Genomic DNA, 26,373 nt, shown 5'->3' with positions numbered 1-26,373 from the left:
GAATGCCCAAATCCCCCAATGTGCACACATGTAGATCTGTCCTGTTACACAAGAATGCCCAAACTCAAACAGTATGAGCATGACCCTACTGACATCAGCCTGACTCTAGCAACACGAACGCCCTGGGTTCTCGCCACTTCCTGTGACTCATTCTGGATGCATGAGCAAAGGTAAGCTAAGAGCTTATGGGTAAACACAGAGGACCAAGCAGCTCCTGCATGACTGCAGTAAAGGAGTGACTCATGCACAAGGGGCGCTGTGTGGACGCAACAACTCTTATTATCAACGCAACAGTCACAGTGACGTTCAAACAATGTGTCTGTCTGTGTGTGTGTGTGTGTGTGTGTGTGTGTGTGTGTGTGTGTGTGTGTGTGTGTGTGTGTGTGTGTGTGTGTGTGTGTGTGTGTGTGTGTGTGTGTGTGTGTGTGTGTGTGTGTGTGTGTGTGTTGCTTTGGGTCATATATTTAGCTTAGGTTTAAGAATTCAGAAGGAAGTTACAGTCTATAAACAGGAAATGAAGCCTGGCTGTAGCCAAATCACAGACATATTTGACTCACAACACAGGATATAACACACAGTCTCACAGACACACAGGTGTTAACCTTACAAAAACCACAGACAAGCTACGTGCACACTGGAGATGTCGGTACTCCACAGGACTTCTATAAGGAGAAGCTCATTAGCAAAGCAGTCTGGGAGCTGTAGTCCCTGCAGTAAAAGTAGGTCACTCTAGACCAAGAAGCCTATTCACAACTTTATTGTTTTTTTTTACAAATCTCATAACCTTGAATACTCACACACATACACACATACAGCAGAGAAAACATAGAAAGACACTCCTTAGATTCCATACACTTCTGAAGAATCACAGCACATCACTCACACAATGACGTAGAAAACATGCAGAGACAGAGGTATGGTTAACAAAACACCTCCCTTGGAGTGATTTGTCACCCTCTGGAACTAATCATCCAGAGGGAGAAAGAGGGGGAGAGAGTGTCTGTAGAAAGAGAGTCAAAGAGCTGTAGCCATGTTCCTTAAAACATGCTGCCCCTCCTCTGTTGCCCCCCTCTCTTTTTGCCCCTCTCTGTTCTCTCATTCTCTGTTTCTCTTTCGTTCCTATAAGAGGGAGGAGACAACTATATCACATCTGTAAACCTGTCCACTGGGTGCTCAAACACACACACACACACACACTCATACACACACACACTCACAAATATACGCACACCTTGCAGACACATGCACACAATCATACAAACAGGACACACACACACACACACACACACATCCAGCCAGATGCTCTGCATTCATATGTCTAACTCTCGTATTGACAGCCCCCTGCTCCGGAGGCATCTCTCTCACACACACTGCATCAGTGGACGAGCACATGTGAAGGAAACACCAGTGCTGCACAGCATGTTACCGACAACACACACACAGACACACACACACACACACACACACACACACACACACACACACACACATACACACACACGTACACATGCACACACATACACTTTACCTACCCTCGTAATTGACAATAACAATGGCCAGCATGTAGTCTTTGCCCAGCATCATGACTGAACAGCAGCGAGCATCATTCAGAGCATGGGAGCAGAGGGAGGGAGAGACAGAGGCAGCGAGCGAGAGAGGGGTGGACAGAGAGAAGGGGGGAGGGAGAGAAGGGGGGAGGGAGAGATGGGCTGCTCTATTCCTCTATTTGCCTTGATGCTATTTTCATGTTCTCCTTTCTTTCGTTCTCTTTTTTCTATCTAATTCGCCATCTCTAGGCAGGAACGTAAACAGAGGCTGCACAGAGCATTTCCTGTCTGCCTGTCGCTCGCTCGCCGGGATGTTTGCTCACTCGGAATGCTCCTTCCTCTAAGCACATTCTGTTGTCGTAGCAACCTGAGAGACCATTTCTCCTGCAGTATCAGACAGCAGCTGAGGTCATGTGACTGAGCCGTGATCCAGAGAAAGAGAGGGGGTGGTGGGGAGAGAACGACAGAGAGGGGGAACCCTGCAAGATCAAACACACACACACACACACACACACTGCTGTGGCACACACATATACACTACAGACAAACATGGCATCAAAGCAGCACTGCTACCATGCAGCAGAAAACCGATTACTACAGACCACAAAGCTCACAAACACACAAACTGATCAACAAACACAGAAAGGCAAAGTAGTCGTGCCCTGCACCATCACCTCTGCCACCACAGCTCAGCTACCGTCTCAATAACCACCAACACCATAGAACAGCTACCAACACAATAACACTGGACCACCAACACCATAGAACGGCTACCATCACAATAACACTAGACCACCAACACCATAGAACAGCTACCAACACAATAACACTGGACCACCAACACCATAGAACTGCATCGAAAGGGCTTATACGTACTAAATATTTAAACAAACGTGAATAAAAGGCACAAAATAAGGTTGGTGTAAGAGTTATCTGTGTGTTCATGGGATTAAGGTGACCATTATGTTCTTATTTTTTGCTCTCTCCAGTTTACTATCAGGAGTGTCTCCTGGACCATCAACACCACAGTGCAGCTACCATCACAATAACACTGGACCATCAACACCATAGCTCAGCTAACATCACAATAACACTGGACCATCAACACCAACACTCAGTTATCAGCTCTACCAAAAATGGCCACCAGTTACCATAAAATCAGTTAAATCGAGTAGTGTAGCTAGATGCACCAAGAAAATGACTAGAAAGCCCCCTAAACTAACACAATTCAACCATCACTAACACGTATAGCCTTTATCAAGGCCCTTATCAGTGCAAAGACTACCACCAACAGTAATCAGTATAAGTAAGTATAAGTATATATACTCTTTTGATCCCGTGAGGGAAATTTGGTCTCTGCATTTATCCCAATCCGTGAATTAGTGAAACACACTCAGCACACTGAACACACAGTGAGGTGAAGCACACACTAATCCCGGTGAGCTGCCTGCAACAACAGCGGCACTCGGGGAGCAGTGAGGGGTTAGGTGCCTTGCTCAAGGGCACTTCAGCCGTGCCTACTGGTCAGGGTTCGAACCGGCAACCCTCTGGTTACAAGTCCGAAGCGCTAACCAGTAGGCCACAGCTGCCCCACCATCCGTTACACATACTGTCCTGTCAAAACACCAGCTGGTGGTCATACCCCACCAGGAGTGTGATATTGTGACTGACATCCTAAGACATTTCACTGAATGCGGTTGTCATTACAATAGTCTACTCCAGCTGCGGCCTGAAAGCGGTTCCTCCAAAATGTATGGGATTCCTCTCAGGTCCTTTAGTATTGAGACAGGCAGCCATTCTTCAGAGCAGGCCACCCAGCTGGGACAGGCAGCAGGGCCCTGCTCAGAACCGTGGCACCTGGTAAGGTGCTAATAGACATGCTGACCCCCACAGAGACAACAGCACACTCCATGAGATGGATACACAGTTGGCTCTGATTACAGACACCACAGGATGTGAATTGAAGGAATGTTTGCACCAAAATAAAAGACTACAAGTGATCAGTGTGCTCCAGCTACCTCCCTTCAATTTAAAGCTTCTTGTCCTACTGAGAAGCACCTGACTGCACAGTTTCCAATGGATGATGCGTGGAATGCCCTACCTACACCACAGGATGTGTCTGACTGCAAACCTGTTTAACATCTGTTCAGATGGACATACAGTAACTGGTACCAAACTACTAATAATATATAGCAGCACCCCTCTGGTCTGTTACTTCCACCCTCAGTCCTGCTTCTGACATGCACAAACAGCAGCTCACAATCCACTCCCAACTCAAAGAGACTTCTTGTTGACCAGTGCTGACCCCTCCCCCCCCTCTCCTGGCATCAGGACATTTGGCTAGCGGCTCCATGTGAAGTCTGCTCATGATGTCACACCTGCCTACTAACCACACACACCTCCAAATGGCATGGGAGGAATGTAACAGATGCTTGGCTCTACAAGCAAACATAGCACTTAACACCCCTTCTAATTTCATCTCAATGCTTGGCATTTTCTAATTTATTAAACACTCTTGCCTTAGGAGCTATTCCTATCTGAACTCAGTGAATGTGTGTGAGCATGAGGTAGAATGAGGGTATGAGGGTGCCTTGGCCTTGGACACATTTCTTGGTGTTTTATGCCCACAAAGTTGTCTTCAAGGCAGCGCTGCCTGGAAGGCGCTATGGTTAGGCATGGGTTAAGGTTAGGGTTAGGGTTATGTTTAGGATAAGGTGCCTTTAAGTCGACGGTGACAGCGTTGCCTGGAAGATGACTTTGGGGGCATAAAACACCATTGAGCGGTCATCTACTTCATAAAACACTATTTAATGTTCATTAAAAATAGTTATGGTCTTCAAAGATGCTCCTCTAGGCTGCTGTGAGACAAACAGTAATGGAGCGAGAGAGAAAAAGAGATTGGGAGACAGAGCTCTATCTCTGTGTTTGTGAGTGTGTATCTGTGTGTGTGTGTGTGTGTGTGTGTGTGTGTGTGTGTGTGTGTGTGTGTGTTTCCCTTTCTCCTCTGGAGAGCCCAGCGAGGCGCTGTCCTGGGAGAGTGTGGTCCAGCTGGACTCCTCGTCGCTGGGGGCCAGGCTTTGGATGCGGTTGAGGGCACAGTCTGTCTTGGCCCCTGTGCGCGGCCGGTCCTTCTTCACCTCCGGGGAGGAGGAAGAGGAGGACGAGAGCAGAGGCGTCTCCTCAGAGCTGGGCTGCTTGGGCAGGGACGGGGGGCGGGGCTGCTTCAACAGAGGCTGAGTCACTTCCTGTTCGGGTACATCATCTCCTTCCAGCAGGCTCCTGCTCTCGTCCACAGAGGGCGACTTCTTGTCCACAGAGGGTGAGTCTTTGTCCAGGGAAGGTGACTTCCTGTCCAACGTTGGAGACTTCTTCACGTCCTTTTTGTCGTCGTCCTGCTTGTGCAGTTCGGGCAGGATGAGCAGGTCCTCTGATTCGGCCAGCGAAGCATTGGAGATGCGGTCCTCCTCCTCCTCCTCCTCCTCCTCCTCCTCCTCCTCCTCCGCTGTGGTGTTCAGGTCTGCTGCCTCCAAGCTGGACATGGACTCGCTCAGCGTGTTGGAGTCCAGGTCCATGTGGGAGTCCAGCTCGGCGCTGAGCTCCGGATCGTCCGGGTTGAGCTCGGCCTCGCCGTTCGTGTGTGCGACGTGCTCGTCGGTGTTCTTGTTGAGGTCTTGCTGCTCGGCAGCCTTGCGCAGCTGATTGGCTCCGTTCTTTGCGTGTTTGGGGTTGGAGGCGGACTCAGTGGTGGGGTCAGTGGCGGGGGCGTTGGCTGGCGCTTCGTCCAGACCCAGGCCCATGGCGGTCTGGATGCTGGTGAGCGCGTACTTCTTGCGACACTTGGGGGGCGTGGACGAGCCCTGCTTCAGGAGTTCGCTGCTCAGCAGCTGGTTGTGGGAGGAACGCAGACTCAGCGAGGTGGGAGGGCTCACCGGGGAGTCATTGTTGTGATTGGCCACATCCACAGAGGGGCTGGAGTTACAGGACGACTGCACACACACCGACATCATGTCCAAGGAGTCTAAAAGTATCAAAACAATATCTCAAAAATACATCACTTAATACATCACTTACAATTATAATAATACTCAATGGTTAAACTATATACTATGCTCATTTGAGAGGATAGAAAACAGAAAAGGTGGAAGGCAAGGCAAACATAATAAGGGAAGTATGGGAAAGCACTAAGGCTATGAGTCAGGAGTCCTGTCCCCTCTAAACACAAACTTTAGTCAAGTTATTAAGTCTTCAAATGGTTCTCTCTTAAAGGTCTCTGTGATGATTTCACACAACACAACAAAATTAAATTAATTTACATAAATTGTAGCTAATCAGTAGACTGCACTTGCTGCTTATTTAGTTTAAAATCTAATTACAGCCGAGGGTAGCTCATCTCAGCAATGTTTACAAAGACGCCCATTCAAAAGCTCTCTGTACCAGCATTTACTATGGAAAACAGAGCTGCTCATTGTAAAATGTCCACATATGCAAAGAAAGAGAAAGACAGAGGGAGAGAAATGGAGAGATAGACATACTGAGACAATAAGACAGTGACATGCAGGTACCTGATATCAGGTCAGTCATCAGCCTTAGTCTACACGAGTCTTCAGAAAATCACATGAAAATCTGATGCAAAGAAACACAAAGAAACTCTTTTCACTATTGCCCTTTTAGGCATTTATATACTATTACTCTTTGCTTTTATTCAGGTAAAGCACATTAGTTAAAGCACATGCACTATAAATAAACTTGCCTTGCCTGCCTTGAGTAATTAAAATGCTCAGACTCAAACTTGCCAGAACTCAGCATGTATCACAGTAGGCCATTTAGACAATAAATCCCATGCAAAGAGAGCTATATCAAGGCAGAGAAATATCAAGGCAGGACAGCACATCTGACTCTGTGGCTGCCCTTGAGTGTGATGAATCACCATAGTCCTGGCCTGAACTCTTGATTGCTCAGAAGACGAGTAAGCTGTCCTTGTAAAAATAGACCACTACTTATCACAGGCAATAAGCGGAGACAATGCAAAGGGCTGTTTAGCAAATCCATCTGCTCTAGCTACACTTTTAGCATTTCAAATAGAGGGTGCTATTTATTTTTCTCACAAAAAACATTATTTTCCCCAGCTGATCTAAAGCAAAGAGAAGTATGTGTTTCTCAGAGAGATCATGCACAGTATTGTTGAGTCATCTAAGACTAGTGCTCAAATGAGCAAAACAGGCCTGAAGGAAATAGGGCTGGAGACTAAACCATCCAAAATATTGTGTAAAAAAACCCCGGCGCTACTCCAGAGTGTGCTCTCTCCACAGACGAGGCCTAATGCTGGCCCATAAAGCACTGCTGACAGCCCAGCGCAGACCAATAAAAGGCTGTTAGGACACGGAATGCAATAGTGTGATTCTGGCCCTGAGAAAGATGGCTGCAGCAGATGTGGGGTGGTCAGCCTCAGGGGGCATACAGTAAAGACATGCTCTTTCTCTCTCTCTCTCTCTCTCTCTCTCTCTCTCTCTCTCTCTCTCTCACACACACACACACACACACACACACATACACACACACACACACACACACACACACACACACACACTCATCATGTAAACTGTTCTCACCAGAGAGTTGAGAATTCTGTGAAATTCCAGATTGTGGCTTTGTCCATGATGGTGTCACTGCATCGCTCTCCACCAGTTTGCAGCAATGTCATCACACGTATACAGCCACTCTGTGAAGGAGAAACACAACAACACAAAAGACTCATTTACTGCAAACAAACACACCAATAGACTGTGACTGTGCGCGCCCCCCCCAACCACCACCACCACCACCACCATTACGTTTTTCACGTCTGTTATGACACATAGGGCTCACATTTCACGCAACACAGACAGATAAAGAGTCATCAATTATTCACATCTAATCAAAGATTCATACCCAGGAGACACACACAGTGTGTGTGTGTGTGTGTGTGTGTATGTGCTTATGACTAGACTTGACTGTGAGAAATGTTTTAGGGGGTTGTGGCTGACTTCTCACATGTGTACATGTGTACAAGCCCCTGAGGTGAGAGTCATTTGCCAAACAATGTCAGTCATTAACGAGCCATGTGTAGCTCAAGCCCTGCAGTCCTACAAGTCTGCCATAACACAAAACACATGTACACACACACACACACACATACACACACACACATAAATACAAACACTCAAGCTGAGCGGAGGGACAGTCATAAATGAGATGGATGGCCTTGTACAGCCAGTACCCACAACCCTCTACCAGGCCCCTGTTTCCTTTGGGGCCGTAACCATGACGGTAACCATGAGTTACCGCTCACACTGTAGTAACCTCTCATTAGGCCTGGAGTTGCAGAAGACTGCACTGGCATGTGAGGGATGGAAAGAGATAGAGGAAGAGAGAGAAAGGGGAATAGCATCTCAGCAAAGGCACAGGACACATTGGAAAGAGGTAAACATGCCACATGTAAACATGTAAACAAGACTGTAAACAAAGACAACAGAAAACACACAGCCTACTCGACCTTTCATGTTTTAATGGGGCCTCATAAACACTGCTGAGGGTTCCTCTTACTGAACTCACTCAAGCACACACACACACACACACACACACACACACACACACATACACACACACACTTATGTGGGGAAAACTGGTTTAATCGTGTTAGTCTGTTTGTCCCACTGAGGCATGGTGGGGCTTACTAAATTGCTGTGCTATCAATTTCATCTGAAACCCTGTCTATCATAAACACACTGGAGAGATTCTGAAGGCTGCTGCCAATGACCGCAACAGCCCAGACTGGGAACAGCTGAGACATGAGACAGCTGAGTCATTTCATCACACAGTCTTAACTATAATTAATACCGACATGATTCCTAATTAATAACCCGATAGTCAATTAACTGTTTTGTTTATTTACAGACCAATTTGTTATGAAAAAAAATGCATTTATTTTTTTTAATGCAACATTTAAACCTTAAATAATACACATCACAGTTTATTGATAGATAGATAGATAGATAGATAGATAGATAGATAGATAGAGATACTTTATTGATCTCAAGGGGAAATTCAAGAAATATTGATTAGTATTTAAAAAGTAATGATTATTATTTTAAAACAACTATAAACTTTTCTGTAAAAAGATCATATGCCATTAAACAGTTATACATATAGATAGTACACATACAGAACATTCTCCTAGTATTTTGAGGTCAAAGCGTTTCAAGGGAAGGGAGAGATTGAAGGGAGAGAAGAAGAAACAGAGGCAGAAGTCTGCTTACTTGTAGACATACAGTAACTTTCTGCCAGGCATAGACAGAGACACAGAGCTCACAGTAATGTTCCATTATCGCTCTCTCTGCTCTCTGGGCACCCCCCTCCCCCCTCTGCCTCCACAGCACATCAGCCTGGTTTGGCTGAGGGGGGATTATTAACTCCCCTCTGATCCAGCAAAAATGCATCCAAATGTGGTCTACATGGCCAGTCATAAAACTGGAAGAACATCCCGCTGAAGTCATTTCCTCTCTCTATCTCAGACAGGATTTCTATTACAGTAAATATAGATATAGACACGCCACACACACACACACACACACCTGCTGAGACAAGACCACACACAGCAACAGACTGGGTCCATTCCAGAGAGAGTCTGACCTAGAGCCTGCAGGTTAAAAATAGCCGTGTGCGTATCCACCTATATGTGTGGGCCGCTGGGTCTATTATAGCAGTGGGAAACACCAGAGTGGCACAGGCCACAGTCTGATCCCATTAGGACTGCTGAGTGACCATATGACGACTGCACAGCGATCTGAAGACTATAAATTATATGCCAAATGAAACCTCGAAACGTGCTTACAGACTACTTTGTCATATACAGTAAAACCATTAGATTAGGCTAATGCTACCTACAAGGATACAAGGAAGTTTATTGTCACATGCATATAGTTACTGGAAGTAAGAAATGCAGTGAAATTATGTCTGGTGTCAGCCTATTTGTGCATTTATAGGGGGGGGGGGGTAAAAAGTGCAGTAGAAGAGGGGTTTAGTAGATTAAGTGGCAAGGGCTGCATAAGAAAGGTGGGGAAGTGGACCAGTGGCGGGAGGGGAGTGGACCAGTGACTGTGTGTGTGTGTGTGTGCAGTGTGTGTGTGGGTAGGTGGGGGCAGTGTGCTGTAAGTATGTAGAGGATGTGTGTTGGAGAAGATCCTGAAGACAATGTGCTGTGTATGTAGGGGGGGCAGTGTGCAGCAAGTATGTAGAGGAGGCTTACTGTAGCAAGCAGTGTGCTGTATGTATGTGAGGTGATGACAGTGATGATGTAAGTGTGTGTGTTTTTTTTGTGTGTGTTGGGGATCGGGGTGGGGGGGGGCAGAAGGCTAGGCAATCAAGGACATGGGTAGATAGATGGAGGAGAAATCAAAAATAATAAATAAAAAGTTCTATGGAGATGTGCAAAAGTTGGAGAAAGTCAGATATGTGTGTGTGTGTGTTTTGACGTGTGATGAAATAAGAAAATAAATAAAAGGTCTGTAGCATAGGGAGAGGGATGTAAAAGTGCTAAAAGTCATGTAGGTGTGTGTGTGTGTGTGTGGGGGGGGGGGGGGTCATGAGTGCTGAGGAGTGAATGAGTGCAAAGTCAGTATAGTGTGAGTCCAGAGTTGGGAAATGTTTGAGAGTTCTGGAGTGAATGTGTGCAAAGTCAGTATAGTGTGAGTTCAGAGTTCGGATGGCCTGGGGATAAAAACTTCTGGCTTTGTGACTACATAGGCGTCTTCTTGATTTCAGCGGTAGGAATAATCCATTGTTAGGATGAGAAGAGTCCTTCAGAATCTTTTGGGCTCTTAGGAGTACTCTTCTGGAATAGGTATCTTGTAGAGCAGGGAGTTGAGTTCTTATAGTACGTTCAGCTGAGCGCACTACTCTCTGCAGAGTACTACAATCTCTAACTGTGGAGTTCCCATACCAGGTGATGATGCTACCAGTTAGAACACTCTCAACCGCTGAAGTGTAGAAGGCCTTCATGATGGATGTAGAAACTTTGAATTTCCTTAGCTGACGAAGGAAGTACAGTAGAGTCGTTGTCTGGACTTCTTCAGAACATATTGAGTGTTAACAGTCCATGTTAAGTCTTCAGTAATGTGGACACCAAGGTATTTAAAACTTGTGACTCTCTACAGGTTGCCCGCTGATCATTAGTGGGGTGTAACTGTAGTTCTGCTGCTGCCTTCTGTTATTCACTACCATTTCCTTGGTTTTATTGATATTCAGTGTCAAGCTGTTAGATTGACACCACTGTGCCACCTCATCAACCTGATCCAAGTAGAGCTGTTCATTGTTGTTACTAATCAGGCCCAAGATCACTGTGTCATCTGCAAACTTGATGATGGAGGTATGACTACTGTTGGCTTTGCAGTCATGTGTGTAGATGTTGTACAGCAGTGGACTCAAAACACAGCCTTGGGGAGCACCAGTGCTGATGGTTAATGTGTCAGATGTCAGACTCCCCACTCTAACCACTTGTTACCTTAGGCTATGTGTACATTTACTCAATTAATAAATGAATACATTGTTTACACCTTTACTCTATAATAACTATGGTAATATTACATCTTCGATTACCTCCAATGGCTACAATTAAGAAAATTAAGAATTAAAAATATGAAAAAAAGAGATTAAGCGCACCCCCCCCCCCCCCCCCCCCCCCCTCTCTCTGTGTTAGCTGTAGATGAGCAGCCGGAGCAGAGCAGAGAGTTCTAGGATATCTGGCAGAAGGCTTCCGGGTTGTGCACCCCAGAGACAGACACAAATGCAGTGCCACCACAGGCTAGCTGGCTCCACCCTAGTGATAGCCACTAACAGGATATGAGGAACATTCACAAACAAAATGGGATCCAAGAAGGAGGAAGCACACGGAATACATGCATCCCTGGTGTGCATCCTGGCTAGCTATTGTTCTCTATCACTCTCTCTCTCTCTCTCTCTCTCTCTCTTTCTCTCTCTCTCTCTCACACACACACACACACACACACACACACACACACACACACAAACAACATAAAACAGACATTTCATGAAAACCACAGCAAGGGACTGGAACCTGTGAATTACGTGGAGACAAATACAGAATCACAAAAAACAAACTCTCTCTCTCTCTTTCTCTCTCATACACACACTTTCACACTTGCACACACACACACACACACACTCGCACACATGCACACACAATGATTGAAAGGAAAAAACAGGGAAGCTTCTGTTCCCTATGTGTTTTGAATTTTATGTTGCAAAAGAGTAAGACTCATACAAGAATACATACAAACATGCTCACACAATCTCTACAAATAGACTCACTGTCATACCGGAAGTGCCAGTAGCCTATACATATACTGACATAAAGTGTGTGTGTGTGTGTGTAGTTCTATGTTTACGTACAAACATGCTGAGTGAATAGGGTAGCCGTGGGAACAGTTTATTTACCATCTTACTGCAGCTTTTTGTGTGTGTGTGTGTGTGTGTGTGTGTGTGTGTGTGTGTGTGTGTGTGTGTGTGTGTGTGTGAGAGATGTGGGCTAGATAAGAGTGCTTACACTGCATATCACTCTTTCACAGTTTAAATCCCAAAGACCACGCTGTGAGGAATGTGTGTGTGTGTGTGTGTGTGTGTGTGTGTGTGTGTATAAGAGAGAAGGGAAGAGAGGGAAAGAGAGGGAGAGTGAGAGAGTGCAGAGAGAGTCTGAGAGAGAAAAGGGTATAATTTCTCTTTGGAATGCTTTTTTACGAGTACGAGAGAAAAAAACAACTTGTGGAGAGAGAAAGAGAAAAACAGAAGGAATTTGAGGGAGTGTGAAAGAATCTCTGGCATGTGCTTTCTGGAAAGGTTTAATTACACAACCTCTCATCTCTCTCTCTCTCACACACACACACACACACACACACACACACACACACACATACACACTTTTACAATCTTTTCTTGTATCTCCTAAGTTTGGGAATACTTTATTTCAAAATGCGTTCTCTTTATATGTTGGGTGTTCTGAGGGCGAGGAATCCACTGTTGCCTAACTAAAGAGCAGCTATTCTGAAGCCCGTCAGAGAAGGCAGACAGACCACACGTCTACGGCCAACACCCACTCCATGCAGCAGGCCGGGAAAGAGAGCCACAGAGAGCAGACTCACTGGAGGAAGGAGGCCAATCTGCACAGCATCATTCTCTCTCTCTCTCTCTCTCTCTCTCTCTCCCTCCCTCTCTCTCTGTGAGCATACATATATGTGTGTGTGTATGTGTGTGTGACAGCTAGCAGCTGGGAGCTCCAGATGACATCACGCCCCATATCGGGGGCCTCCAGTGAGCCATGCATCCCGGGGACTCCTGGGCTTGTCCAGTCGGCCACAACCTCTTGACTCCCTCAGCACGTCTGGAGAAGCCTCCTGCTCCTCCCTCAGTACACACACGCTGCCTGCCAAAGCCTTAGCACCCACTGAAGCTGAAGTGTGCCTCACGCACACACACACACACACACACACACACACACACACACACACACACACACACACACACACACACACACACACACACACACACACACACACACACACACCTCCTCTGTAGGGAGCAGGTCGACAGGAGGGGGAGACAGGTCTGTGATGAGCCTGGAGACGCTCTGCACCAGTAACTCCGCTGCCTGTCAGCCCTGGCAGGCGCCTCATCCATATGCATGCGCATGGGGAGAGAAAAACAGGCACCCAAACAAGCCCTCAAACCAGAGCTGCAGAGCACATCTCCATATTACACACGGCCCACGTCAAACATCAGCCTCCTCCCTCGCTCCAACTCCGCTGGGTCACCTCTAGCCCTCAGAGCCTCCTCTGCCCTCTGGACCACGCTGCCCACAGTGCTGCCCATCCTGTGGGTCTGGTCGCCAAACATCGCCCTGGATGTATGGTTGGCTCGGACCACAAACCACTGTGGTTGGGCTGCAGGGGTGACGTGGCATGACAGTGTTTTCATGTGGTGGCTACAGCCGTCAGGTCACAGTGAAGCAGCAGTAGCTGCGGTTGTCCAGAGTTTCCCAGCGGTTGTCCCTCTGCAGCCAGGCCTTCTCCTCACACCGTACTGCAGACATTCAGTTGTTGTTGTTTTTTCAAACAGTAGTGGAATTCTGCACTATATCCATACAGTAGTGGAATTCTGCGTTATCTCCCTGCAGTAGTGGAATTCTGCACTATCTCCTTACAGTAGTGGAATTCTGCACTATATCCATACAGTAGTGGAATTCTGCACCTATACAGTGGAATTTTGCACTATATCCATACAGTAGTAGCCTGGGTTTTCCCATGCTGCCTTACGCGTGCGATTTTATTAACGCTGCTAGGCAGCCTGGATTCTATGGACTTCGTTTTCACCTCAACGAAGGAACCAATCACAGAACGGCGGGAGGGCAGCAAGACGATGACGACACACCGAAGCCGTTATGAGCTACCTACAGACGCATTTGATAGACATTCGTAGTGCCCAATCAACGGCTCTGGGCATTCCTAAACAAGGTTTCAAATACAAGAAAATGAATGTCTAGTTCCCAGACCCCATCTCAATGAGATGAGGTCTGACGTTAGCCAGGCTAATACAGTAGTGGAATTCTGCACTATATCTATACAGTGGAATTTTGGACTATATCCCTACAGTAGTGGAATTTCTCTGCTGCATCACATCCATACCAAGCCAGAATGACTGGGACATTCTTCACCAGTGCCAATACTCTGGACTGCATCTTACTTCACTACTCTCCATCAGTCAAGCTCAACTTTCAACAGTTGATTGGTTTTTAACTACAGTGTTAATCTAGGACACTTTGAGAGGGAAGAGTAGATTTCAATGGCTGGAACATAACAATCAATGTACTGGAAGACACTGATAGAAGCAGATTACAAAGAGCATCTCGGCACAAACAAAACAACAAACATCCAAAATAGGCTGCTATCTACCAAGGTAGCATTTCCCATGTAAAATATCACCCTGCAAATGTATTTTACATAATGTGAAACTTCTCAATGGGGAGCAGTGACATTTATCCCTGCAAGTTGCAAACTGGTGTCAAATAAGAGACACAATTGGAATACATTACTATTCCAAGACATTCATACTTTTGTGATCTTCCAATACTTCCAACACTAGCACAAACACCAAGTCAAAAAAAAATCAAAAGCAGCCTATGAATGACCACATCCTTCTGTTTTATTGAATTCATTTTATTAATGAATCTAATTATGCCTATTTCCTACTTCTCCATCCTGGCATTTTACTTCCACACACATAAACCAATCCTGCCATGATAACAATCCTGCCATGATTAGCGGATTTATTTGGATTACCTGATATGGATGATTAACCACATTGATCTCAATACAAATTTCAAGTTTTTGCCTGAAATTGCACTGTGCCTATTTACAAGGGCATTGTTCCCACCTCTTTTGGGGCCTACCATCAAATGTTGGACCTCTATAGAAAGCTGAGAACCTGTAGTCTTCGTAGGAAACAGTCAAAATAACTGTGTGATGTACTCACACAGAGTTACAGAGGCTAGAATATATTTTTTTCTTTCTGCCGGATTACAAGCATCTCTGAATTGACCACATTTCAGCCCTCTGGGTCACTTGATATCCCTTAGAAACACAACTGAGCCCTAGCACCAGGTCTTGTGCACTGGGGAAGGGGGGTAACCGTCCCGCCGGCGGGATATGAAAATGATGTGGCTAAAAATGTCACCAGGGCCAAGTCCTATTTTTATATTGGAGCTCACAAATACTGGACTGAGCCATGCCTTTCAGAGAGCAAACCACCATCACTGTCTGGTGTACAAGCAATCAAAAGACAGGTCTGACAACCAGTCAAAACCCAAACCCCTCTAGCCCCCAAACACACATACACACACACACACACATTCATTCATTCATTCATTTAGTGAAACTGTCTGACTTGTACAAATTGAGGGTCTGACATGCAGTGCATCTTAAATTAGCCAGTGATGTCAATGTCATGCTGTCACACACACACACACACACACACACACACACACACACACAGACACACATTACACCAGAGACATGACAGCTGTGGAAAATGAGATGCAGCTTCCACAGCCCAGAACAACAGAACCAGGTGGAAAGTGCTGACCAACTCAGAGCTCTTATCAACACAAACATGCATAAGTATGACCTGTGTGTATATCACTCACCAAAACAATACCAGCGCACACCACACACACACACCCCAGACAGACCCAAGATCAGACTGACACAGTTTACCGAGGAACAGACAGAGGAGAAGCAGAGGAGGAGACGAGAGGAAAGGAGAAGAGGAGAGGAGGAGAGAGGAGAGAAGAGGAGGAGAGGAGACGTGGAGAGAGGAGAGGAGAAGGAGGACAACAGGAGAGAGGAGAGGAGACGTGGAGAGAGGAGAGGAGAGGAGACGTGGAGAGAGGAGAGGAGGAAAGAGACGTGGAGCAGACAAACACACCCTGACTGGACACACTCACTTCATTTTTAGATGCTGGGTGGGTTGCTTCCAAGTCTTCACACGAACAGGGTGAAAGAAAAAGGATACACACACACACACACACACACACACACACACACACACACGCACACACACACACACACACACACACACAAACACACACATAGTGTCTCCGAATGAAAAGGGCCTCAGTCTTCCTTTCCTAATGCAAACAGGCCTCATGGCTGTCTGCCTCCTAGAACAACAATGCAGTCACACACACCACACACACACTCTACCCAAACACACACACACACACACACACTTTCAACAACAATTCAGCCTGGCTTCCAGTCCAATCCAATCCAGAACGCGCACACACACACACACACACACACACACACACACACACAATACTGCTATTGTACCAGAACACACCACAGGGTGCTAGACTGCCTCACATACACAGAAGGACACACAGCTGAGACACATAAAAATTATATAATCCCAAGGAGGACAGACGTAACAGCGCCAACCAAAGGGATATCTGATGGGAAAAGGAGACACATACAGGCTTTAAGAACAGAAATATCAAGACACAATTTTAAGGCACTATTTGACTATGATTTTAAATAGTAGTACTCTGTGGGTTTGTGAGTTAGTGTGTGTGCTTATAAGCGTGCAGTAGGTGTTTCTGTGTAAGTGTGTGGTTACCTTCTGGCGTCTGGTGTCATATTTAGAATCTGTGTGTATCTCGTTGGGCCGTGTGGTAACTCTATCTTATACCTTGTGACTTTCTGAAGGCATTGTTGCTACAATATCCACAACCTCCTCATACAGAGGTATGCTGTTTAAACTCACACCAACATAAAGGCATCAACATTTACTTTCAAGCTCCCAGCCTTATAGAGGAATGCATACTGGGAGGGATGAGTTTTTGCAATGGAAAACCTAGCTCTACGCCAAGGTAAATACTAGCCATATCCATGCATCTACATCCTCGACCTCAAGGCTTAGAAACATGTAACACGTAGACTAATAAACATCCTGGATTAAGAGTCAGAGCTGAGGCTTTTCAACGTCCTATCAAACCACTGCATACATTGAGGACAGGGCACAGAAGAGCCACCCAATACTCTCCCAGCTCTGAAGAATGTGACTCACCAGAGCCACAAGCCCTTTCTGAGGTGTCTGGGATGATGTCATCAGTATGATCAGGAACATCAAAGAGTCAAAAAGCATCTTCTCTGACATAGTTCTTAACTAAAGCATTCTAAGGTCAGGCAGGCTGTGGACAAGGGAAGGACACTCTCTTATCACTAATATCTTGAAATAGACATAACTCTCAAAGGCCTTGTCATCCAGAAAAATAGCATTTCTGTAAGAGATTACTCAATTATACTTAAAGGTAGAACGATGGAAGAATTTATATCAATTCTTGGCGTCAATGTTCAATATTCAAGACAGTACCCACTTCAAAAACTGACTAAAAGGGTCATGATCCAACCATGTTACATAGCGCGATATCATGCGTTCCAGGCATGCATTGGCAATGTCAGATACTTCATTCTTCACATAAATTAGTGTAGCATCAGCATAAGTTTAAAGCTGTTATTTTAAGTTAAAAGAACCCCACTGTGATGCTTGAAGCCCAGACAGCTATAAGTTAGAGGAGCATCACTAAGATGGTATGCTGACAATTTGTTCTGGACATCTCAATCACTTGAACAGCACTGCCGACCCCCAACCCCTCCTCCTTCATCAGTATGGGTCAACTTCATTAAGCTTCAGAGAGACTGAGAGGAGCAGCCTCAGGCAGAGTCTCAACACCCTGCAGAATGCCTTTCCATTCTATTACTCAGGATAGATCTTGTGGACCTACATAAACACACAAACACACATTAGGAGATGTTTATTGACTCACACTCACTAACCCACACCAACAGCTGCATACTGTGAGACAATATGGCATGACGAGACTGCGTTCCACGTTGTATATGTGCTACCACGACAGTAGAGATCCAGCAATAATTTCAATAATTTTCCATCAAAGCAATAAGCCATCCAACACCGACCCAGTTCACTGAGCATACTCACCAAACAGCTCAAACGGAGGACAGTCTCTCAGACACCTCCACAACACACCTTCCAGTCACATACATTCACACACACAGACACACACACACACACACACACACAAACACACACTCACATACAAACACACACACACACACCAACACCATCACCACACATGTCCTACACAAAGATCACCCCCTTGCACATATGTACCCACTCTCACTACACTCCAAAGTTTGCTGCGCTCCTCTGCAGTGTTTTTCCCCAAAGTCAGGCTGACTCATTTTTTCCTCTGTCAGCAGTGTGTGTGTGTGTGTGTGTGTGTGTGTGTGTGAGAGAGAGAGAGAGAGAGAGAGAGAGAGAGAGAGAGAGAGAGAGAGAGACAGCCTGGCACAAGAACCAGCAGCTCTACCCTCTACCCCTGAGTATTAGTGATAACGCTACTTCAATGGAAGCCAGCTAAATTTGCTATTCACTCATTTTTTATTGGACATAGCATTTGTAAACCCTACTTTACTTTCTTTGCGCAGGCCTGCCTAACACCTGCCCAACACCACATAACCATTGTTACTGGCTCTTGTCAAACCCATCTTACCTCCTGTGTGTGTGTGTGTGTCTATCTATTCTGAAGATACTAGCAACAACAACAACTGACAGTAGAGACAGCAACCCAACAGCTGTGGGATTTTCAGGAAGCATCTTTCTTGCATCTAATTAATTAATCAATCAATTAATTAATTAATTACAGAGTCATGGTTTATGTAAATGTTTACGCCTATTGTATGAAGATTTGCTACTACCAATATTATTGTTATTATTATTAGTCTATTATTATTATTATACTATATTATATATACCTTCCTTTTAACTGTTAATGCAAATGCAGTGCTAATTGTTACTGTTGTAAATCACTTTGGACACAAACATCTTCTAAATTAACAAACATAAACATAGCAAACATTTAAAAATCTAACTCATTCACAATTCCAGGAAGTCAGGCTTTCTGGAGTCTGGAGTGGAGGCATTTACATGACATCATAAAGATTTCCTTTGCAGAGAACACATTTTATAACCCTCTAAACTGTGCAACAAACCCACAGGCATGGTAGACCAGGTCTACAAGTAAACAATAATGTCTCCACTATGCCAAAACGTTAAAGGCATTAGGAATGTAACACTTAACACACATAAAATTCACCTCTGACCAACATTAACGTTAACTCTCAATTCCTAACTTTTTACTGGCTGACCAGCTATTTTTACTTTTACGCTCCATTCACCAAGACATTGGATGTTTCACACACAAACAATAACGTCCACTCCTCCATGTGTAATACAAATTCGTAGGCCTATGCCTTCATCTTTCCTGTGCACTCGCATGTTGTAACGTGACAGCCGAGACTGAGTTTTACTAGGGGATTTCTCAGCTGGAATACTATGCCAAACCAATGGCAGTTCTTTAGCACTTTGACAGTGAGCTAGAAAAGGAAAGAGCACGAAAAAACAAAACAAAACATGTATCCTGCTTCATGTAAACACGTGAGTTCGAATGGTGCAAAGCTGTTACCTCAGCTGGCTCTAACATCACAGCTAAATCTGGCAACAATAAAGCTGCTGAATAGTGGAGTAGGCCTACTCCAATAACTGCCAGGCATTTCAAACAAATAGTCGGGTTAGGTTAAAATCATAGGCTTAAATCACGGAGATATTTGAACAGCGATTTGGACTTCTGGCACTTGTATTAGGAAAGTCATATGCACACTGTTAGGTTTCAAAGAGCGCTGGCTTGATTCAGACGCCAGTGACGCCTTAGGACGACGTCCCGGACTGAAAATGGATCTATGTCCACTCGCCTCGCCATGGCCCACATTACTGCCGCAGACTCGGCGACAGAAGCGGTCAGGCTGACCAATGCGGTCTTCTCTTGCCGCAAAATATCACAGCTAAAACAGATGTACATCAAATGCCATGTGAGGGTGACAATATCATTAAATGGTTGATGTAAATGATGGTAACAACCTAATAAGAAACGCGCAACTAGGCTCTGCTTCAGAGACTGCCTCCCATCTTTCGCAGTCTTGCTCCCCTGACTGACGGAGGGGTCCGTGGAATGCTGTGTAAATAGGGGTATAAAATCAGAAACTTACATTTGCAGAGGATCATAATCGTCACAAATATTCCCAATCGCCTTGATCAGACCACCACCAGAGCAATAACACAAAATGACTAACTTCGTTTGTTTTTTCTCCTCCAGTGCCAATGTGTCGGTCTGGTATCAACTCGAAATAAATACTCAAGGAGTTAACACAGACAAGACACAAACAGCAGGCATGGACCCCTGGTGACGGCAATGCACTGTGAAGGCTAAGCTACACTGAAACTGCAGTAGTCCCACTGTCTCATCAATAGGACAAACTGGAGAGTGACTGAGTCTAGGACGCATGCAGAATATAATTCTCAGGATATCACCAAAGAGAAAATAAAACTATTTTTTGTTCTGATCAACTGATAATGTAGAAATCATCTGCCGTCCAAACCTCCCCTCTACTTCCAACCTCCCCCAACTCCGCGACGCAAAGCCAGAGCACAATGCGTCGCCCACCGAGGAGAGCCAACACGGGTGCTATCCTCGTTAGAGTAATGCAGCTGACTCCAAAGACAGCAACAAGACACTTACAACTAAAGGCCTACATGATTACAGCATGCAGTTTTGTTAGGTTCTAGACTAAATGTTATTTTCTCGCCGCCTTACTTACCTCCTGTGTCAGCGCCCCCTTCACTCTCCCTCTCTCTGCTTTTCTTCTGCCTTTCTTTCCAATTCTCCTCCCTTCCAGATGTCGCTGCTGCCGCTCCGGAACTGAACGCCCCAATCACCGTAGGAACTACAGGAAACACTTTTCCCGGCCCCCCGAGATTATGCACAGTCTGACACACAAGTAGTAGTTTATAATAAGGTCATGATGCAATTATAACGCCTCCAAATGGACACAACTTTTCTCTCAAGCTTATATTTGAGCTTCCCAAGGCACCTAGTCTTACCAACGTTGCCTGCAACTGTGGTACCCTATGCACTCAGATGCATTGCACGTTTGCATGTGAAACATTAACATCTCTATGTTGAAATCGAAATTGGTGTCAGGCAACTCTTTTAACAGCTCTGAGTGATATTTATGACATTGTTTTATGCTAAAAGTCACATTTAGGCCTATTTCATCCTAAGGTGCTTACACACTGCCCCAACACCAACTGGTCGGCATATGGGATTGAGTTGTTTGAGTTTGACATGTCCAAAAGTCATTCTTTTTGATAAGGCTGATAAGATAAGGGCAGTGTGGTGCTGGAAGTTGGTTTTCGGAACATTCTGGATGGGGCATTGACTGGAATGGGCACTGTCTGGGCAGTGTGGAAGTATCTTAAAACTAGTATTTCCCTTTTTAATGGACTGCTTGGATTTAGATAATTTCTTATTAGACTAGATGTACCGCATAGCCGTACAAAATATGACCGCTGCTCAGTGCTGTACATCCTCTCCACGAAAATAAATCACGCTTGTTAATTTGTCTCCATCTCCTACTCCACCCCCTACTCTTGCAACTTTTGTGTTGTATGTGCGTGCCTGTGTGTGTGTGTGTGTGTGTGTGTGTGTGTGAATGTGTGCGTACCTGTGTGTGTGTCTGCGTGCGTCTGGTTGTGTGGATGTGTGTGTGTGTGCATGCATGTGTGTCTGTGCGCGTGTACCTGTGTGTGAGAGCCTGACCGATATGGGATTTTGAAGGCCGATACTGATTTCGATATTTGAGTTTTTCGAAAACTGATAACTGATATATCTGCCGATAGTCATTTTTAACAAACACAATGTAAAAATGTTCTTCCATAACGTGGTTCTAATCAAGGTGGGCATTATGTATTTGAATAGGCCTAACTATCTAGTTTTCTAATGAAAGGCTCTTCATATACAGTCATTTAGCTACTTTTTAAGAAATTAAATAAGGTAGGCTATAGAATAGCAAGAATAAAAGAGGTATTGGTTCTGTGATAACCACATTGCCACAAACCTTCTTTGTGAGCAGTTTATACACTTAATGACTCTCCCTTTATGCAAGCAAAACATTTTACAAGTATAGTTACTTTACTTTACTTTTAGCCTTGCTTTACTTTTAGCCTTACTTTACTTTTAACCATGCTCTTCCTTACTTGAAACACCTTGTTGAAATGCAAGACATTGAAGATTGAAACTAGGGTAGTCTAGTGGGTGTTTGGGAATGAACGTTAGTTCAGATGCTCACATTTATTTCCTGTAGACTTTTTGTGGTCTTAATGCAACATTTTGAAAAGCACTGACGGCCACCAAGGACTGTGAGCGAGTCAACAGCAGAAAAAACAATTTAGCAAGAAGAAATGTCCTAGCCCGGTGTTTAGGATGCATCATAGACAGGTATTCATGCCTAATTTATCTCCTGTCAGTATGGTCAGAAAACAATGGGATGACAGTCTAAAGAGACAATTACAGTACTGTTATCAATTTGCTTAGTAGGCAATAACCACATTGTTTCACAAATATACCAACAATCAAACTAGCCTTCATCACTCAACCAATGCACATTATTTTGCCTATGGATATAACATTACGCTGGTGTAAGATTAACATACCTGCAGTAAAAAAACAAGCATGTGCGATAAACATTCTTAGGTTTATTTACGTAAAGAAGAAATGGGAACATTTCTCATGAAAATCATCCTACCATGAATACACAAGCCACAAAACTGGAAGTGAAGTGGAACCCAATCAAGCGTGTGTGTCTTGCAGCAAGATGCTGCGCCATCTGGTGGACAAACTATGTAACGTCAATACTGGAAATGCAGCCTATTGCCGATACCTATAGTATGTGCACTTGTATGTGCGTGCCTGTGTGTATGTGTGCGTGCTTATGTGTGTGCATGCGTGTGAGTGTGTGCGTGCCTGTGTGTGTGTGTGTGTGTGTGTGTGTATTTGTGTGTGTGTGTGTGTGTGTGTGTGTGTGTGTGTTTGTGTGTCATTGCATGTGTATGTGTGTCTGTGTATGTGCATGCGTGTGTGTCTGTGCTTGTGAATGCGAGTGTGTGTGCATATGTGCGTGTGTGTGTATACGTGCATCCTCTCCGTATCATCCTCTACCAGCAACCCTTTGCTCAACACTACCATCTACAGGCCGATAGGTGTACAGTCACTAAATGTACACATAAATTAATTTATTTTATACTCCCCCCCCCCCCCTCCATGGATGAAATTCCACAAAACTTGGCATACCCCCATAGGATGTCAGGTTAATCATACACATGAAATTTGGTGCAGTTCAGAACCTCTCAATTGAAGATAGGAGCAATTAAAGCAGTATAATATTGCATGGGGTTGTTGGGGGTTGACCCCCAGGGACCAAAATGTCTACATGCCCACCAAGTTTCATGGGCCCCGGTGTTTCGGTGTCACGGTTATCGTTGACCAAAAATTCAGAAAGTAGTTGACGGGAAAAAAAAAAGTTTGACAATCCCTATATAGCGGCGGTCATAAATATGTGCTCTGCATTACAGTTTTTCTCAGTCGCTTCGGTGCTTTTCTCACACCACATTTGCACAGCAGTTAGTGCATTTCTCAAAACAATTAGTGCAAACTGCAAAACCTAGTGGATAACCTGCAAAAGCATGTCACTTGCTCAAAATGGATAGTCCATTCCTCAAAAGCAAGTATTTATGTCAATGAAACTGCCAGTGTCATCAAAATGAGAAGTCTTGACACCATCGTTTATGAACAAGATAGTCAAATGGCTTTGTCATGTTTTCATTACGACAGTTTATGCTCTCAGTGTTTTCCCATGCAAAAAAAGGTCAGAACTCGGTGACACTACCTGAAAATGCTCGACAGCACTTGAGCCATTTGAAAACTACAGTAAAGTTACAAAGTTACAAGTTACGGGGGGCAGCCGTGGCCTACTGGTTAGCACTTCGGACCTGTAACCGGAGGGTTGCCGGTTCGAACCCCAACCAGTAGGCACGGCTGAAGTGCCCTTGAGCAAGGCACCTAACCCCTCACTGCTCCCCGAGCGCCGCTGTTGATGCAGGCAGCTCACTGCGCCGGGATTACAGTAGTGTGTGCTTCACCTCACTGTGTGTACACTGTGTGCTGTGTGTTTCACTAATTCACCGATTGGGATAAATGCAGAGACCAAATTTCCCTCACGGGATCAAAAGAGTATACTTATACTTATACAAATTGCTTAGGGGAGTAAGTGAGTACAAGACACTGAATATGTACGTTTCACAGTTTTACTGTATATGCTCTTTGCAATTCTACAGCATTGTGACAGAATTTGATAACTAGTTCACCAATTTTGTATGTAATGACTCAAGCAATGAAATGAAGACTATTAGTTTTATTGGGAACGACTATTCAGCATCCATAAGTATAGTTCATTTTGACTGACATGACAAAGTAACTGATACATGTTCAAAAGCATTTGCAATTTGTTCAGAGGAAGGAGAAATTGCTACTATGATGTGCACAAATGGCAATGTTGTGGAGGCTGAACTAATAGTTATGAGAATTTTCATTCTGAGAATTTTCATTCTGAAAAGCACCAAAGCGACTGAGAAAAACTGTAATAATATCACATGTGGCGTGCCTCAGCAATCTATTATTGAGAGCCACTTCCTCTATTTACCGTTTGCCCATATGGCTTACTCACATGTCCCTCTTCTGTTATGCTGATGAAGACTTATCCTTCTCCTTAAGTGAATTAATTGCTTGAAATTCAAGACTTGTGGACTGTCTTGCTGGTAAAAGAAAAGTAATGTCACAATTTCTTGCAACTAAACCAACAACTAAAACAGAAGTATATTTGACTAATCCTGACAATGTTACCATGCAGTAGCCTGGTTTCACCAGACTCACTCCTTCGTTTCACTTTGTGAAGAGAGTCTGGGTACTTACAATTTGGAAATGTTTCCAACCCTGTATAGTAATGGATGAAGACTTTGCGTTAACTTTGAAATAATTGTCCCAGCCTAAACAGCATCACATTGATCAGGGATTCCTAACGTTACTTCCTAAATCACTTAACCTTTACAAACTGATGATAAACCGCATCAGCAGTGAGGAAACAATGTACTTACCATTGCTGTATAAATTTACACATTCTTCCAACTGCAATTTTTTAAATGTTAAATCGGTTGCTAAATCTGGCTCAACTTCAACCTTGCTGTCCTACTACTAACCAGAATTGCTGTAGTCATCAGATAAATATTGCCAGGTGATGAACCATTTTATCTTTGAGAGACTCAGAGAAAGTTCTGCAATGCCTCTTTTACATCCCTTAATAAAAAAAAAAACATACATTTTTTTGATTTTTTTAAGGTCTTAACTTTTAACATTCAAAGCATTTCAGCAAATATCCCCAATACCTGCTCTATCCATGTTCCACAGAAATACTTCCCAAATTACCTATCCAGATTTATATAAAAAAGAGACTATAGTTTTGCTGTAGTCCCTATGACTGCAGAGGCTTTCCCTACTAACTTTTTTAATTATTTTTATTTTAATGTTTTTACATTTATATGCACTCAGTGTATGAGTTGTAAAGTTCTATCAGATTTTATGGTCAATTTACAGTAACTTCTTACTGTAATGCCTACATTGACATTATCAATATAGAGTCTAAAATTATGAAATAGTGGTATGGTTACAAAAGACAGTCACCTAAAATCAGAGGCGGACAGAGTACGCAGCTTCATTACTTGAGTAAAAGTACAGATACCCTTTGCTGAATTTTACTCAAGTACAAGTAAAAGTACAACAGTCAGATGTCTACTTAAGTAAAAGTACTGAAGTACTTGTTTTTAAAAGTACTTGAGTATCAAGAGTACAAGAGTACATTTTCTAAATATTGCAATACTACTGCCACAGTGCTTACATTTATGTACATAATCGTCCTACATGGAGTTATGAAAAATGTTAATGTTAATACCTTGGAGAATGTAAAAGGAATTGAAAGTAAAATCAAGTCATTTTCATCTTTTTACCATGTTGCCAGGGATGGGCAGTATTTCTAATACATGTATTTAAAATACGTATTTGAAATACAAAATACTATTTTGTAATTGAAACACTTGAAGCGAAAACTATCATTAACTTGTTCAGAAAATTGAAATAGTCTGGCGAGGTGGGGCCACAGGTTGGCACATTCCCGGGATGGACCTGCTGCGTCTTCAT

At 44.2% G+C, this 26,373-nt stretch overlaps 1 protein-coding gene across 1 annotated transcript in view; it reads right to left on the bottom strand.

The window, feature by feature from the left end:
• Positions 1-20,952, bottom strand: part of apbb2b (amyloid beta (A4) precursor protein-binding, family B, member 2b) — a 35,162-nt gene extending 14,210 nt beyond the window's left edge. Inside the window, exons 1-4 of the mRNA XM_076294700.1 lie at positions 20,888-20,952; positions 7,157-7,266; positions 6,110-6,170; positions 4,547-5,565 (exon numbers count right to left, since the gene is read on the bottom strand). Coding sequence (XP_076150815.1) covers positions 4,547-5,565; positions 6,110-6,128 — 1,038 coding nt within the window. The 5' untranslated portion in view covers positions 6,129-6,170; positions 7,157-7,266; positions 20,888-20,952. The remainder of the gene's footprint in view (positions 1-4,546; positions 5,566-6,109; positions 6,171-7,156; positions 7,267-20,887) is intronic.
• Positions 20,953-26,373: the final 5,421 nt, after the last annotated feature.

Source organism: Alosa pseudoharengus, unplaced genomic scaffold (assembly GCF_046254945.1).
Source record: "Alosa pseudoharengus isolate Yale_2024_CS ecotype anadromous, Long Island Sound unplaced genomic scaffold, YU_APseudo_1.1 YU_APseudo_1.1_scf_2, whole genome shotgun sequence".
NCBI classification, from domain to species: Eukaryota; Metazoa; Chordata; class Actinopteri; order Clupeiformes; family Clupeidae; genus Alosa; species Alosa pseudoharengus.
The sequence above is the reverse complement of the archived record's forward strand: the minus strand, read 5'-3'. Positions and strand labels throughout refer to the sequence as shown.